At 47.1% G+C, this 16912-nt stretch overlaps 1 protein-coding gene across 1 annotated transcript; it reads left to right on the forward strand.

Moving 5' to 3' along the window:
* Nucleotides 1–286: 286 nt before the first annotated feature.
* On the forward strand, nt 287–15555 carry ZSCAN1 (zinc finger and SCAN domain containing 1). The gene is made up of 5 exons (XM_064293205.1): nt 287–752; nt 9177–9286; nt 13324–13450; nt 13705–13826; nt 15085–15555. Exons 1-5 carry the CDS (start codon nt 287–289, stop codon nt 15553–15555), a joined length of 1296 nt encoding a protein of 431 aa, XP_064149275.1.
* Nucleotides 15556–16912: the final 1357 nt, after the last annotated feature.

Genomic DNA, 16912 nt, shown 5'->3' on the forward strand with positions numbered 1-16912 from the left:
ACGAGTAATGAAATAAAATGTGTTCAGAAGAGATGGGTGCACTATGAGGGTGGAGGGACAAGGATGACAATCAAGCGGCCACGTAGAGGAAGCTCTTCCTGCAGTGGTGACATCTGAGCTGGAATGAAAAGCAAGTGCAAAGGCCATGCGGTGGCCACTGGCTTGTCCATGGCCGGGTTAGATGGGAGTGATGTGGACAGGGCCTGGCTCAGTCCCTGGGGGCCTTGGCGGGGGGGCAAAAACGTAGGGTACTGAGAGGTTCTAGAGCAAGGTTACCCACCTTGTGATGTGGTCTCTCTGCACTGGCCCCTCTCTGCAGGCCCCTGACTGCTGCCTGTGCTTGTTCAGAGCCATCGAGGCCACATGCCCTGTGGCCAGAGAGATGCTTCCACTGGCGAGAGGCTTTGCCTCTTGCAGGAGCACCCAGACCCCAGCACCAAGTGAGAAGGATGGGGCAGTGCGGCCTGCCAGCCCTGGGGATGCAGAAGCCTGGCACTTATGCTTCCGGCAGTTCAAGTATTGCACGGTGACTGGGCTGCAGCAGGCACTGAGCCAGCTCTGGACACTCTGCCACCTGTGGCTGTGGCTCGATACTTGCTCCAAGGAGCAGATCCTGGAACTGCTGGTGCTGGAGCAGTTCCTGAGCTCGCTGACCTGCAAGATGAGGTCCTGGGTGCAGTCACAGGGCCCCCAAACCTGCAGGGAGGCCACCAGCCTGGTGGAAGACCTCATGCAGATGTTCCAGCAGGAAGGTAAGAAGCCACAGGCTCGGTGGTCCCCAGGGACTGGCTGACCCCCAAAGGCAAGTGGCTCCAGGAGGAAGTAGGAGCTGGGGTTTGGGTTCAGACCAGATGAGAGCCCCACGTCTTTCCTGCAGGTGGCCCTTGGGTAGTATTGCCATCTGTCTTAGTTCTCTAGTGCTGCTATAACAGAAATACCAAAAGTGGGTGGCTCTAACAAACAGAAATTTGTTTTCTTACAGTTTAGGAGGCTAGAAGTCTGAATTCAGGATGCCGGCTCTAGGGGAAGGTTTTTTCTCTCTGTCGGCTCAGAGGGAAGTTCCTTGTCTCTTCTCAGTATCTGTAGGCCCAGCGTTCCTCAGCTCCTTCGTAATCTTCATGTGGCATGGCATCTATCTTCCCCCATCTCTCCTTGCTTGGTTGAGCTTAATCTACTCTTTTTATATCTCAAAAGAGATTGACTTAAAACGTACCCTACACTAATACCGTCTCATTAACATAACAAAGAAAACCCATTCCCAAATGGGATTATAACCATAAGTATAGGGGTTAGGGTATATAACACATTTTGGGAGGACACAATTCAATCCTAACCACCATATTAACAATATTAAGTTAGGCCAAATGGGGGTCCCTGGTGGTTCATCTGTGTGGTAACATCAATACTTCATTCTTTTTTATGGCTATAATAATAATATAATAATATAGCATAACATATTATGTTAATTATAATCATAATCAACTATTAGCTGAAAGGTTGGCAGCTCGAACCCGCTCAGAGGTGCCTCAGAAAGGTCACAGCCTTGAAGACCCTGTGGAGCACCATTCTACTCTGCACCCAAGGGGTGGCTGTGAGTCAGAATCAACTTGACAGCGATGAGTTTGGTTTGGTTTAGTTGTTTGGTTCAAAGTGGACTTCCAAGAAAAGTTTTGGTTTGAGGTTTAAAGTTTAAATATTATTTCAGGGCAATATTTTAAGGGTTCATGCAGCCTCAATGGCTCCAGAAATTCTGGATTCCATTGAGAATTCACCAAAATTTAGTAGCTTCTTTATTCATTAAACACTTCTCTGACTGTGTAAGTTTTTCATTAGAAGAAGTTAGTTCTGACCATTTTGTCATTGCTTTAGTAGAGGCATCGGAACGTTGGAGCTCCCTATTGTGCTATTTTTGGTGACATCACTACATCAGATTATTTCTGTTTGCTTTTTTTTTTTTTAATAATAGTCTTATTGAAATATAATTCACATGCTATACAATTCAAGTCAGTAGTTTTTAGTATATCCACAGTTATGCAACCATAACCACACCACAGCCTAATTCCAGAACATTTTCACCATCCCCAAAAGAAACCCCAACTTCATACCCATTAGCAGACACTCCCCATTCCTCCCTTCGCCCAGCCCCTGACAACCACTAATCTACTGTCTGTCTCTACGGATTTACCAAACCTGGGCATTTCACGTCAATGGAATCCACGAAATGTGGCATGCATGAGTAGAACTGCTGCTTAGGGTTTTCAAAACTATGACCTTTCAGAAGCGGATTGCCAGGCCTGTCTTCTGAGGTGCCTCTGGCTGTGTCAAAACCACCATACTTTAGGCTAGTAGTTGAGTGCTTAACTGCTTACACCACCCAAGGATTCCTTTGAAAACATTATGTTCAATGAAAGAAGCCAGACTCAAAAGGCCACATTTTGTGAGTTGGAATAGACTCGATGGCAACTAACAACAGCAGCAACGTTTTCAAGGTTCATCTATGTAGCAGCATGCATCAATACTTCATTCATCTTATGGCTATAATAATAATATAACATATTAATATATTATGTTAATTATGTACAAAAATGGCATAACAGGGGCATCACCTGACCTCCTCCATTTTTACAAGGGGGACGGAGAATCAAGATCAACAGCCCAAGGCTGATTCCTACTCTGTGGAGGTCAGACATGCTTCCTCTCCCCATCGTCTTTCCCAATTCTGACACTCAGCATCCCTCCCAGGGCATTGTCTATTTCTCTGCTGAGTTCGATAATTTGTTGCAGTGGCCACACAGATCTCAGACCATACTCACATTTACGGGGCTTATTAGGGAAGGAACAGGTAACAGTTCAGGTTCAGGAATGCTCAGGATACAGATCTTCCATCAGGACAACCTCTTCTCACCTGTGCTTGCAAGCACGCCTCTCTGTGGCCCCTCGGCCTCTGCCCTGCACAGGCAAGTGTTAAAAAGCACTTTTAGCTCTGCTGATAAATACTCCAAGACACCCCACTCTGCCAGTCAGCCTTGGCAAGAAGCAGTGGCAGAGAAACAACAGCAGCAGAACCAGGAGACTGGCAGGAGATGGTGTGGTGGGCTTCCCAGCTGACTGAGTGAGAAAGATGAGTGCCTTCAGGCTCCGGAGGCTTGCTGGAGGAGTAGGGTGCCTCTGGGCACTTGGTGGAGGCTAACTTCCTCCTCCCAATCATTTTACCAGTCCAAAACAGTCACTAACAATTAGCCCTTCAATAGGACAAAGAGCCCTCAGGGTGAGGTTACTTAGTACCAGTCATTCCGGTCTGCTGCTCATGTCCACCTGATTTAGTCAGGTTCGCCAAAAGTCATCTCGGCTTCATTCTTCCTGGTATCCGATAAAATTTAACTGAGAGATTATTCCCTTGGTCTGAGCCTCCTAAGGTATCAGGATAGCAAAGCCTTTAAGGGATTTTAAGTTTGGCCACTGTACTACAGTCCCGCATGTGCCTTAGTCCACTCTTTCACAGTTACAACATCTATAATTACAGATTTTACAATCACAATTAACCCTGTTAACAGTCATATTCACAGCTCAATCATATAATCCTACCAGCATCTTCCCCTACCCTCTCTTCCGGAGATCTACCAGGAAAAGAGGAAACAAAAGTGGGGATCCTCCCTTGTCCCTCTCATTTTGAATGTAAGCACACACATGAAAGCATGTCAGCCAGCTACTTCATGTCTTTATCTTCCTCCGTTTTAGATAGTCACTGTTTAAATTGCCCATCCCTATCAAACCAGTGCTGAGGAAACAAGCATGTTCCTTGGTCTTGAAGAATCTTTTGTTCCAGTTGAAACTTTGAGCATCTTCAACCATAAACAAAGTCCAGTCCAGAGCAACCCATCAAATTGCATCAATCAGCTAATGGTGTCAAACATCTTTCTCTTCATTCTGGTCAGTTCTGGTCAGTTCATCCCCGGCCATCCAAGCTAGGTCACAATGGGTAGCCCCTTCCCTCTCTCTCATTCCTAGCCCCCTGGGGCTAGGTCAACAGGCTCCACCCATAAACTGAGAAGTCCACACAACTCCCTGTGCTTCTGACCAGCCAGCCTTTCTTCTCTCTCTCATCCTTAGGCCCTGTGGACTAGATCAACGATGCCAATGAAACATGTCCAAACTCAGACTCTTCATTGCTGTGCTTTCCCCACTTCCACTCATGAGTGGACCCACGTGGTCACCACAAGCGAGCAAACCAAGCTGGGTACTTGCAGGTTCCCTTAAACTGCAAGTCCTGGAAGGGAATTTTTCTGATGGGCACTGACTTTTTCTGCCCAGATGCACGCAAAGGCAAACAGCTTGCTGGAAATGCAAAAAGCAGCTCTCCCCTGAAGGTCCTTCAAATGCAAATCTTTTGTTCTGTCAGTAGTTCCCGGTACACTGCATGTCTTTTCAAATGCAAAATCTGGGTGCGGCTCAGATTTTCAACCTAAACCCACCTGCTCTATACACTGGGCTGCTGACATGAGACAAAAAGCCTGTTTCATCAAGCAGATCCTAATTTCACTTTTTGCATATCCGATAAAGTATTGGCTGAAGGCGGATTACACTCTCTCTGATATCTGTAATACCCAATATTCATTCCTATCACACATTCTAGTCTGTTTTACAGTACTAGGTTGGAGAAACATTCAATATCCCTAATACATTCAGTTAAACACATAATCCTAAATACATTAACCAAAAAACCAAACCCAGTGCCATCGAGTTGATTCCGACTCATAGCGACCCTATAGGACAGGGTAGAACCACCCCATAGAGCTTCCAAGGAGCGCCTGATGGATTCGAACTGCCGGCCCTTTGGTTAGCAGCCGTAGCACTTAGCTACTACGCCACCAGGGTTTCCCCTAAATAAAAAAAAACACAAAACCAGGGTTTCCGCTAAATACATTACCCTTTTTAAAACATTTCAGGTTCATCTCTACTCTTTATCTGACTTTCTACTGAGTTGACTAATTCTGTAATTTTATTGTTAATCTTCTGAATTTCTGATTGCTGTCTCTTTATGGATTCTTGCAACCTATTAAATTTTTCATTATGTTCTTGAATGACCTTTTTAATTTCTTCAACTGCTTTATCTTTGTGTTCCTTGGCTTTTTCTGCATTTTGTCTGATCTCATTTCTGATGTCTTGAAGAGTTCTGTATATTAATCTTTTGTATTCTACGTCTGGAAACCCTGGTGGTGTAGTGGTTAAGTGCTATGGCTGCTAACCAAGAGGTCAGCAGTTCAAATCCACCAGGTGCTCCTTGGAAACTCTATGGGGCAGTTCAATTCTGTCCTATAGGGCCTCTATGAGTAGGAATCAACTCGAAGGCAGTGGGTTTGGGTTTTTTTTTTTTTTTTCTACATCTGGTAATTCCAGGAATACAACTTCATCCAGAAGATTCCTTGATTCTTTATTTTGAGAGCTTGTTGAAGCGATCATGGTCTGCTTCTTTATGTAATTTGATATTGACTGTTGTCTCCAAGCCATCTATAAGTTATTGTATTATTTTATATTTGCTTACTGTATCGTAGATTCTTGCTTTGTTCTGTTTTGTTTTGATATGTCCAAATAGGCTGCTTGAGTAAGATATCCTGATTATTTTCACCTTTGAAGCTCTAAGATCCTGTCACCAGATGGCTAGAGCTGTTACCAGGTATATGAGCCTAGGAGTCCATTCACTTTTCTTGTATGGATTCAGCTCAGGTGTCCATGTAGTCGGTCATCAAGTGTGTGGTACAGGCTCTGTCCTACAGTCTTGGAGGAGTAGGGGTGATTGGTGTAGGTACAGGTATCTGGTTGCAGCAGGGGTCATGCTCTGAACCAAGCAGGGGGCTGACAACCATCCCCTGAGTGTCTGCGAGGAAAGCACGTACCTATTCCCTACAGCACACAGGTGGATGGACTCTGCAGCTGGACCATGGGCACCAAATGCTTTTTGTTGTAAGGCTAGGAGGTACCACTTATCCTTGGACCCCTATTGCGGGTGGCTAGGTGATGTGGGTGGAGCCACCAGTCCTTAGGCCCCTGATGTGGGCAGGTGAGGGCCCTGTTTAATAGGCAAGGCAGTGTCAAACATCAAAAACCCACCTCTCCACCACACAGCTGAAACAGTTGCAGTCTGCCAACAAGGGCCTAGTCTCCTGAAATGGGCCCACACAGGTCAATACTGGGGTGAAAAGTATTCAAAATCCACGGACTGTTTGTGCCTAGACAGAAGCCGCTTCTCTCCTGAGCTCCCCAGCTTAGTGGAATTGGCAAATTATCTTTTCCCCCAATTGTCAATTTATTCCTTCTCCAAGGCTGGGAGAATGGCTCAGAACACGCAGCAGGACCTATGTCAGGCCCAGGGAAATCAACAGCAAATGAAGCCAGCTTGAGGACTGGTAAAATAAATACAAGTACTTAGCTTTTGCTGAGAGTGCTGTTCTTCTCTTGTTCTGGAGGTATGAGTAGGCTGTGCGGCTCGCTGTCTCTCCCTGAGGAAACCACGTCCAGAACACTACCAGCAATCCCACTGTGGTCGCTCCAGGGGATTGTGCCTGAGGGTTACCACCAAGTGAGGTCCGGCAACTCCTCGCTGCTTCTGAACCATCTCTCCCTCCCCCTGCTACTCAGTCCTTTTCTAACCTTGCCTTTGATATTCAGGGCTCCTAGCTTGTCATATATATAATTGTTTCACTTGTTTTTTTGGGTCTTTGTTGTAAGAGGGATCACTGGAAGTGTCTGACTACTCCGCCATCTTGGCCCTGCCTCTCATCTCCATCTCTTGACTATCTTTCCGTTCATATGGGCCTCTGGCTGGGTGGAACCAATAGACCCTGGCCCCCTGTCAATCATCTTGCTTATCTGTCCTGACTTTTGCCCCAGGCCACTCCAGGTGGGACTTTTCTCCCCTCAGCTGCAGCATAGCTTTTAGCCATTATGGGTAATAACAACCAAAATAACCACTTAAGAATCAAAAGTTTCACTTCCCAAGTTCCTTCATCCATTCTGTTACAAAGTTCCATGCTTCCATGAGTTTGGAGCCATGGCAATGAACTCCACTCCTGACACCAACTATAAGTATGGTTGTGGGGTGGGGGAGAGCTTCATCTGACTTCCTCCAACTTCACAAAGGAAAGGAGAATCAAGATCAACAGCTCAAGGCTAATTCCTACAATGCAGAGGTCAGACATGCCTCCTTTCTCCACCATCTTTACAAATCCTGACACTGACCATCCTTCCCGTGGCATTCTCTGCTTCTCTGCTGAGTTTGATAATTTATTGCAATGGCCATTCAGAACTCAGTCCATACTCATGCTTGTGGGGTTTATTAGGGAAGTAACAGGTTACAATTCAGGTTCGGGAATGCTCAGGATACAGTTCTTCCACCAGGACAACCTCTTCTCAGCAGGCACACCTCTGGCCCCTTGGACTCTGCCCTGCTTAGGCAAGTGTTACAGAGCTCTTCTGGCTCAGCTGATAAGTACCCCGAGGCACCCCACTCTGCCAGTAAGCCTCAGCCCGAAGGTACTCTGCTCTAACTCCGTGGGTTGGCAAACCTAACTTCACCTAGTACCCAGGGGTACCCTACTCCTCCAGCAAGCCTCCTCCTCGAAGGCACTCATCTTTCTCACTCCGTGGGCTGGGAAGTCCACCACACCATTTACTGCCAGTCTCTTGACAGTCTCCTGATTCTGCTGCTGTTGTTTCTCTGCCACTGCTTCTCACCTTCTCACCATTTCCAGTATTACAGCTCTCTCTGTTTCCTGGGTCCAGGAGGATCTTAGCACAGGGATCCCAGGTCCAAAGGATGTCTCTGTTCCTGGTTCTTCTTCCTTGGTGGTGGTGAGATCCTCTCCTCCTGCCTCTGGGATAGCTCATTTTAAGCCTAGTGGGATGGCAAAACTGACCAATCCTCTTGTGGGGAGCCACAATTACCTTATTGTGTAGTCCCACCCAATCACGTTGATAGGAGTTACAAGACCATGGAGAGAAAGGCCATATAAAAGTGATTCATCACACTGCATTACGTTCATTGTAAGCAAATATAACATTATAGATATTATAATATGATAATTTAATAAAATCCCATTGCATGGATATACCGTGCCACATTTTGTTTATCCATTCATCAATTAATGGGCATTTGGGTTATTTCCCCTGTTTGACCATTATGAACAATGTTGCAATAAACATTTATAAACAAGTTTTTGAATGAACATATGTTTTCAATTCTCTTGAGCATTTACATAGGAGCAGAATTTGTGGGTCATAGGTTTAACTTTTTGAGAAACTGCAAAACTGTCTTCCAAAGCAGCTGTTTGCTTTTTATTATGGCAATTTAAAGCCTACAAAACAGTTTAGGGAATATTATAATGAACACTCATGTACCTGTCACCCAGCCCTGTGGGAACTTAACCTCCCAAAAGGCTTGCTTTGGATTTTTTTTGAGAAATAGAACACTCCTAGTGCACATCTCCCGGACCTATAGCTTCCCTCTCCCACCCCTGGAGGTGGCAACTGCACTGAATTTTTCATTGCACGTGTATATTTGTACGTTTTCCTCTTATTCTTGGATTATGACAGTACACCGTTCTAGCTCTCTTGTCCTAAAACCTTCTATAAGCAGTTTCCTTTTGTACATATCATCTGTTCTTGCTTCTCCCTTGACATTAGTGTTTTGCAGTGGATCCATGGGACCCTGTTTCACCCATCTTCACTGTGTGATGTCATTCCACTGCTAGAATATTCCAGCATGCATTTAAACACCCTCCAGTTGGGAGACAAGGGGTTGTGTCCAGGCTTTCCCTGTTAGCCGGTACTGTAGTGAGTGTCCTTGTGGGTGTCCTCCATGTTTTGGGGTCTCTTGGGACACATATGGGCATGGAGTGTTAAGTGAGAAGGGACCTATCCTCCACTTCCCCAGCTGTCACCACAGGTTCATGCCCAGCAGCCTTGGGAGAGACCCCACAGGAAGATCTTTAGCAGGGGGAGTGGGGCCACATTTCAAAGCTTGTTGGAACAACAGGGTGGCATCACTTCTGTTGCTCCTGCCTCCCTGGAGGGCTGGAGGGCTGCTCTCTGGAAGTGTCATCCTCCCCATGGAGGGGGTCTGGAAAATCGGGGGCTCTGGATCACAGCTGTCTCCCTCACCATTTGTTCCTCCCACCCAGTTGTGGTATCTCTGGACTCCGACGGTCACCAGGACAGGGGCACTGGTGAGGAGGAAGACAGGAACAGCATGAGGTTGCCTAGGGCCCAGTCCCAGAGAGACCCAGCCCAGGTGAGTCCAGGGGCCCCGACTCCATGCCCTATAACCCCAGGTTGTGAGCACTGTTCTTCAGTGACACCCATGCAGAGACATGTGCCCTCCAGACTCTGAGAAACCCCTGCCTTGTTGCCTGTCATTCACTCATCCCACAAATCTGAAAACCTACTGGTGCTCAAAGCTGGGCAAGGAAGGCAGGAAACATGGGAAGCACTGTTGTCCTTAGAGACACATGTCTGGAGTTGGAGAGGTCACAAGGTCATGCCCACAGAAGGTGCCACTGTCCTTACAACTGTGGAATTCATGACGCCATGAGTTGCCACTGGCTTCACAGACCACATCGTCTTCAGGGAGGTGGGGCAGGCAGGCACCCACTGTGAGCTGTAAGATTGTGAGTTGGTCCCCCTACACCCCAACCCTGCTCTAGTCCTTTGCCAGGTGCCATCCAGGTGGTGAATTCCTAGACCTCATACATAGCCTGTGACCAGGTGCTGAGGAGTCCTGAGAGTTTCTCATTCACATAAGAACTCGGGCTCCCTGAGACCCCTGATGAAGATCTCACCTGTTCTGAGGTAATCCCCTTCTGGCAAATCCTGTGGAGCCCTGGAGGACGTCCCTGGCAGTGAGAACTGCATGTGCAAAGGCCCAGAGATAAGACTACAGAAAAGAAGGTGAAGTAATGATGAAAGCAGAGATTGGAGTGATGGACTTTAAGAAGGAGGAAGGATGTTGTGTTGGCAAATGTTTTGGTGTGTATATTTTCACCACTATAAAAAATAAAATAAAATTTTAAAATGTAAAAAAGAAATTTAAACTCACCCCCCCCCAAAAAAGGTGGAATTAGGGGCCACCAGCCAAGGAATTGGGGAGGGGAGGGGACAGCCTCTAGAAGCTGGAAAAGGCCCGCTCTCAGTTTAAGGCTCCACTGCTGCCATCTTGAAATTGTCCATGAATTTGGACCCAGGAGCTGCCATTTCCATTTTGCACCCAAAAACCAGACCAAACCCATTGCCATAGAGTTGATTCTGACTCATAACAACTTTGTAGGACATAGTTGCCTTAGAGGCACAGTAGTTAAATCACTCAGCTGCTAACAGAAAGGTCAGTGGTTCTCTGCAGAAGAAATTTGTAGCAGTCTGCTTCCGTAAAGATTTACAGCCTTGTGTTGAATAGGAAAAGCAGTAACAGACATCTTTGATTTTAGTTTTTTTTTAATCCTTGAAAACAAATATTAACCATGAAAAACCTGACCCAACTCCAAAAGCCTGCCAAAAACTGCTCTATAGCAATGTAAAATTGTCTTATTCTACTAGAAAAGGAGTTATCAAACCATTACTTCTTAATTTCAATCTCAAAAAACCTCATGGCTGCAGGTAGATGGAAGGCCAAATTATTGGCAACCAGACCAGAAAGTCAAGCTGAATTCAGAAGAGGATGTGAACCAAGGGATTTCATTGTTGACACCAGGTGGATCATGGCTGAAAGCAGAGAATACCAGAAAGAAGTTTATTTATTATTGACTATACAAAGGCATTCTACTGTGTGGATCTTAACAAATTATGGATAACATTGCAAAGAATGAGAATTCCAGAACACTTAATTGTGCTCATAAGGAACCTGTACATAGACCAAGAGGCAGTTGTTCTAATAGAACAACAGGATACTGTATGGTTCAAAGTTAAGAAAGGTGTGCATCAGGGTTGTATTCTTTCACCATACTTATTCAGCATGTATGCTGAGCAAATAATCCAAGAAGCTGTGAGACAGAGCCCCCAGAGTGCTATATTCTTTACCTGGCTTCCTCCCCTACAGTGTGTATTGAAAACTTGTTTCCTTTGCTGGGCTCCCCCATCCCCACACCAGCTTTGCATTTGAATCCTGCTTTTGCTTGGAGGTTATATGTAAACCCCATTGTACCTGAGTAATGTGATTAAGAAAGTTGCTGATGTAACTTGTATGACTCCCTACTTGTAAACCCCTTTAAAAGTAACTTGCCTCAAATTCTCATAAAAAGACCATACTTAATGGTCTGACTGAGACTAGAGGAATCCCGGCGGCCATGATCCCCAGACCTTCTGTTGGCACAGGACAGGAACCATCCCCGAAGACAACTCATCAGACATGAAAGGGACTGGACAGTGGGTGGGAGAGAGATGCTGATGAAGAGTGAGCTAATTATATCAGGTGGACACTTGAGATTGTGTTGGCATCTCCTGTCTGGAGGGGGGATGGGAGGATAGAGAGAGTGGGAAGCTGGCAACATTGTCACGAAAGGAGAGACTGGAAGGGCTGACTCATTAGGGAGAGAGCAAGTGGGAGTACGAAGTAAGATGTATGTAAACTTATATGTGACAGACTGACTTGATTTGTAAACGTTCACTTGAAGCTCAATAAAAGTTAATAAAAAAAAAAAAAGTAACTTGCCTGCCCACCCTTGGTGAGTAGTCTTGGCGGCAGCAGCTCCAACTGACTCCTTTTCCTTGTACAATGAAATAAAAGTGGCTTTCCTGTTCTCCCACCTCTGTCTCTCATTTATTGGCTGATATGAGTCATGCTGAGCAAGAACCTGGGATTTCCATTTGGTAGGCTGGACTATATGAAGAAGAACATGGAGGGAAACTCATTAACAACCTGTGATATGCAGATGCACAACCTTGCTGGCTGAAAGCAAAGAGGACTTGAAGCATTTACTGATGAAGATCAAAGACCACAGCCTTCAGTATGGATTCTACTGCAACATAAAGAAAACAGAAATCCTTACAACTGGACCAATAAGCAACATCACGATACATGGAGAAAAGATTGAAGTTGTCAAGGATTTCATTTTAATTGCGTCCACAATCAACACCCATGGAAGCAGCAATCAAGAAATCAAACGATGCATTGCATTGGCAAATATGCTGCAAAAGACCTCTTCAGAGTGTTCAAAAGCAGAGATGTCACTTAAGGACTAAGGCTCACCTGACTTTCAGTCGCTTCACGTGCATGTGAAAGCTGGACAATGAATAAGAAAGACCAAAGAAGAATTGATGCCTTTGAATTATAGTGTTGGCAAAGAATATTGAATATACCCTGGACAGCCAGAAGAACAAACAAATCTGTTTTGGAAGAAGTAGAGCTAGAATGTTCATTAGAAGTAGGGATGGCAAGACTTCATCTCACACACTTTGGACATGTTATCAGGAGGAATCAGTCCCTGGAGAAGGACATCGTGCTTGGTAGAGGGTCAGCAAAAAAGAGGTAGACCCTCAACAAGATGGATTGACACAGTGGATTGATACAGTGGCTTCAACAATGGGCTCAAGCATAACAGTGACTGTGAGAATGGTGCAGGTCGCTATGAGTTAGAATCACCTCAGTGGCACCTAAGAACAACAACAGACCAGAAGTAAATTGATATCAGTTGATCTCAGCAAAAGGGGAGGGCAAGTTTCAATCAGTCATGTTAAGATTAGCCAAATGGTTGATCTTCTATATTACTCCTTCCCCATCTCTTTATCAGAGCCTTGGTGATGCAGTGGTTAAGAGCTCGGCTGCTAACCAAAAGGTTGGCAGTTCAAATCTACCAGTCACTCTTTGGAAATCCTACAGGGTAGTTCCACCCTGTCCTGTTGGGTCGCTATGAATTGGAATCAAATCGATGGCAATGGGTTTGGTTTTTGGTTTTCTTCTCTTTATAAGCACATTGTACCCAGCTTCTCTGAGCCATTTGCTTTTTCTGGAATCAAGATAGCCTCCCTATTTGAATATGGTGCCCTGGTGGCGAAGTGGTTATTAAGAACTCAGCTGCTAACCAAAAGGTCAGCTGTTCAAATCCACCAGCCACTTCTTGGAAACCCTGTGGGGCAGTTCTACTTCTTCCTTTAGGGTTGCTGAGTCAGAATCTACTCGACAGCAATGGGTTTGGTTTTTTCGAGGTCCTCAAATCACGTCGCCAGTTCTGGAAACAGCCCTCCAGGAACATGTGTTCCTGGTGACCTTGACCCTCTGCTGTTCTGGAAAGGGGACAGCATCTGGGGGCATTCTGAGCAGACCCATGTGTGCCATTGCAGGCATCTGAGCTGGCTCAGGAGGTGGCAGCTATGGGGCTCCGCCAGGGGGACCAGTGGCTGGAGCTCGCCCAGTGGAGTCTGCACACCAAGGTGAGGGTCGAGTTCCTTGGCATCTCAGGTGCCATGGGTAAGTGTCTGGGCTCTGTGGTGACTCTCTGGGCTGGAGATGGAGTTTGGACATGGAGTTTTGGCCTGGCTGTTAGCCACCCCTCTGTCCCCCAGCCACACACATTGCTGATGGGTGGAGTTGGCTGCTTGGGTGGTGAGCCCACGCCACCCCCAGAAGTTGTGCACATCAACTGTCATGACGGAGAGGTTGGGGCTCATGGGGGAACCTTCCACTCCCACACCCTGTGCAACCACTCACCTTCTTCCTTCCAGGGCCACAGCCTCAGCCTCCCAGCACGAATGGGCTGGCCTTCAGGAAGGCAGACAGACTAAGGATGCTGGAGCAAGAGGTCCCCAGGGGGGCCAACACAGGTGCACAGCGGGGGCCCAGTGCTGTGGGGTCTGCCCCATCCCACATCCCCTTATTTTTTTTTTATTGTTGTGAAAATGTATACAACAAAACATGTAGCAACTCCACAATTTCTACATGTATAATTCAGTGACACTGATTACATTCTTCAAGTTGTGCAGCCATTCTCACTAACTTTTCCAAATCACTCCACCACCTTTAACATACACTCACTGCCCCCTAAGAAAAAACTCCCTCTTTCCCCCTCCCTCCCACCCCTGGTAACCACTAATTTTGGTTTCTATTACTGGGTATATGTTTGCTTATTTCATAGAAGTGAGCTCATACAGTATTTGTTCTTTTGCGACTGACTTGTTTCATTCAGCATGATGTTTTCTAGGTCCCTTCATGTTGTAGCATGCATCAGGACTTCATTCCTCTTTATGGCTGAGTAGTAATCCATTGTATGTACAGAACACATTTTATTTATCCATTTCTGTTGTTTCCACCTTTTCACTCCTGTGAATAGTGTTGCAGTGTTGTTGGGTGCCGTCTAGTTGATTCCAACTGATAGCAATCCCATGTGTTACAGAGTAGAACTGCTCGATAGGGTTTTCTTGGCTATAACCTTTAAGAAAGCAGATTGCCGGGTCCTTCTCCTGTAGAACTACTGAATGGGTTTAAACTGCCAACTTTCTAGTTAGCAGACAAGCACTTAACCTTTGTGCCACCAGAGCTCCTTATTACTGCATTACGTGCCCAATTATCTTAAAAAAGAAAGGACTGAGGACGAGTATAGAGTAGAAGAAGGAGCTTGGGCTTGGCTCAGCCAGCTTCTGCTTTTCTCTGCCCCAGGAGCATGGGACCCTAGCATCCCTCAGGGAGTGGCCCAAGGAGACTCCCAGGGAGTGGCCTCAAGCCCCTGGCCCAATTAACCCTTCTCCTTCCCTCTCCCTAGCTTCCCCTGTCTACTTCCCTCTGAAGCCCAGTGTCTGGAACACGCCTTGACTGCTGGCGAGTGGAGGACAGGCCCCTGAGGAACGGGCATTCACTCCCCAGGCGGGCCCAGGACTCTGCACAGCCATCACACCAGCCCATCTTCGCTGCCCCCAAGAGCTCCGCGCTGCCAGGGCCTGTTCTGGCGGGGCCCCTCCGCCCGAACCCCCTGCTCTTGGCCCCGCCGAGTTTAGTCACAGGCCCTCAGAGAAGCAGTCCTCTGAAGAGAGAGGGGCAGTGAGGAGAGTGGCCAGGCTGCAGCCACACGCCTGTCATTCCTCACACGCACCGGAACCTGTGCTGAGAAGACCACTACAGGGGCCGCTGAGGAGACCACGGCCACAGGGGGCGCTCGAGCCCCGAGGGCGCCCCTCAGCGGGCAGCCCTTGGAATGTGCCGAGTGCGGCGAGGTCTCTCCCTGGGTCACCCACTTCATTGAGCACCAGAAGGGTCACAACAGAGAGGTGCCCTTCCCGTGCCCCGAGTGCCGCAAGGGCTTCCTGCACGCCTCCGTACTGGCCGAGCACCGCAAGATCCGTAGGCTGGAGCCGCCCAGGAAAAAAGCCCACCCGGGGGAGGGGCGCAGGGCCAAGGCCCGGAAGTCTCCCAGCAAAGCCTCTGGCCAGCCAGGCAACCGGTGTGCAGATCCCTCCCACTACGGGATGCGGTCCCCAGCCAGTCACAGCCCAGAGCGGCCCTTTGAGGGCAGCGTGTGTGGCAAGACCTTCCCCTGGATGGCCCACCTCATCAACCACCAGAAGCTGCACGCAGCCCCATAACCGACACCACCTGCTTGTGGCTGTTACCCATGAACCTTGAGAGAGGACCCATCCTAGGTCCCTAGGCGGCCTCAGTCACCAGGCCTTGAATACCTCCTGGGGTACTGATGATGGGACCCAGCAGATGGGGGAGACCCCTCAGCCCACACTGACGCCTCTTCCACTCATGGAACGGACACATTTTGGAAGGACATTGTTGTATGCAGTTGTTTGAGAAATTATCCCAGAAAACGGCTCAGCAGGCTTCACCAACTTTCTCTGAGTTCAACAGGCGATAGCAATTCCTGACCCCAGCTCTTAGCTCAGCAGTAAATCCAGCCCACTTTGTTTTGCAATGGATTAGGAAGAAGGAGAAGGATCCCGGGTGGTGTAATGGTTAAGCTTTGGCTGCTAACTGAAAGGTTGGCAGTTAGAACGCAACAGGCGGCTCCGTGGGAGAAAGACCTGGCGATCTGCTACCGTAAAAATTACAGCGTAGAAAACCTTATGGGGCAGCTCTACTCTGTCACTCAGGGTCGCTGTGAGTTAGAATTGACTGGAAGGCACCCAACAACAGAAGAAAGAGTAGCTTCATTAAAAAAAAAAAAAAAATCATTAGCGTTATGTATTTCAGAAGCGTTTCCCAGAGAAAGCAAGTTTCTCTATGAGCACTTTCCTGGCGGCAGGTTCTGCTACTGGGGTCTCATTTCACTGTCCATATGGACGCCAGTGAGGAAGCCAGCACCTGAGGATGTGATTCGCCCTTTGCCACCCTCTCCCAGCCCAGCCCTATTGGAACCTGATGAGTAGGGGTTTTTTGTTTTGTTTTTTTATTGTGGTAAAATACACATAACAAAATTTACCATTTTAACCATTTTAAAATGTACGATTCAGTGGCATTAAGTACATCTACAGTGTTGTGCAACCATCACCGTGATATAGTTCCAGAATTTTTTCATCGCCCTGAAAGGAAACCATACGGATCATCAGTCACGCCCTGCTCCGCCTAGCCTCTGACAACCACTAACCTGCTTTCGGTCTCCAAGGATTTTAAGCAGATTTTTTTTTTTTTTTAAACTGACCTGCACACATGTTTTGTTTGCCTCACAGAGGGATATATTTATTTAATTAGTTTTTGGGACAGCTGCCAACACTTTAGAAATCATGCAAGGTTTCACATAAAAGTCTGGCTTTCTCGTGTGCCTTGGAAAGCCAAGTATCTCCGAGACTGGGGCCACATATCCTGGTTGATAGACAGGGGGCGCCTCCATCCCAGCCTGCCCTGTTATGCTCCCGCCAGCAGGGGCGCTACTTCCAACTTGACTTGACTTTTCATCCACCCCCAGCTGTTCATAGAGGACACTCACCCTCCTTCAAA

Source organism: Loxodonta africana, chromosome 11 (assembly GCF_030014295.1).
Source record: "Loxodonta africana isolate mLoxAfr1 chromosome 11, mLoxAfr1.hap2, whole genome shotgun sequence".
Taxonomy (NCBI): domain Eukaryota; kingdom Metazoa; phylum Chordata; class Mammalia; order Proboscidea; family Elephantidae; genus Loxodonta; species Loxodonta africana.

Bases quoted from the DNA above. Each gene is read 5' to 3' on its own strand.
- ZSCAN1 (XM_064293205.1), top strand. From the start codon at position 287: ATGTGGTCTCTCTGCACTGGCCCCTCTCTGCAGGCCCCTGACTGCTGC. The intron at 9,287-13,323 runs GTGAGTCCAGGG...GTGCCATTGCAG, and splicing joins CCCAGAGAGACCCAGCCCAG to GCATCTGAGCTGGCTCAGGA. The intron at 13,827-15,084 runs GTGGGGTCTGCC...TGTGCTGAGAAG, and splicing joins CACAGCGGGGGCCCAGTGCT to ACCACTACAGGGGCCGCTGA.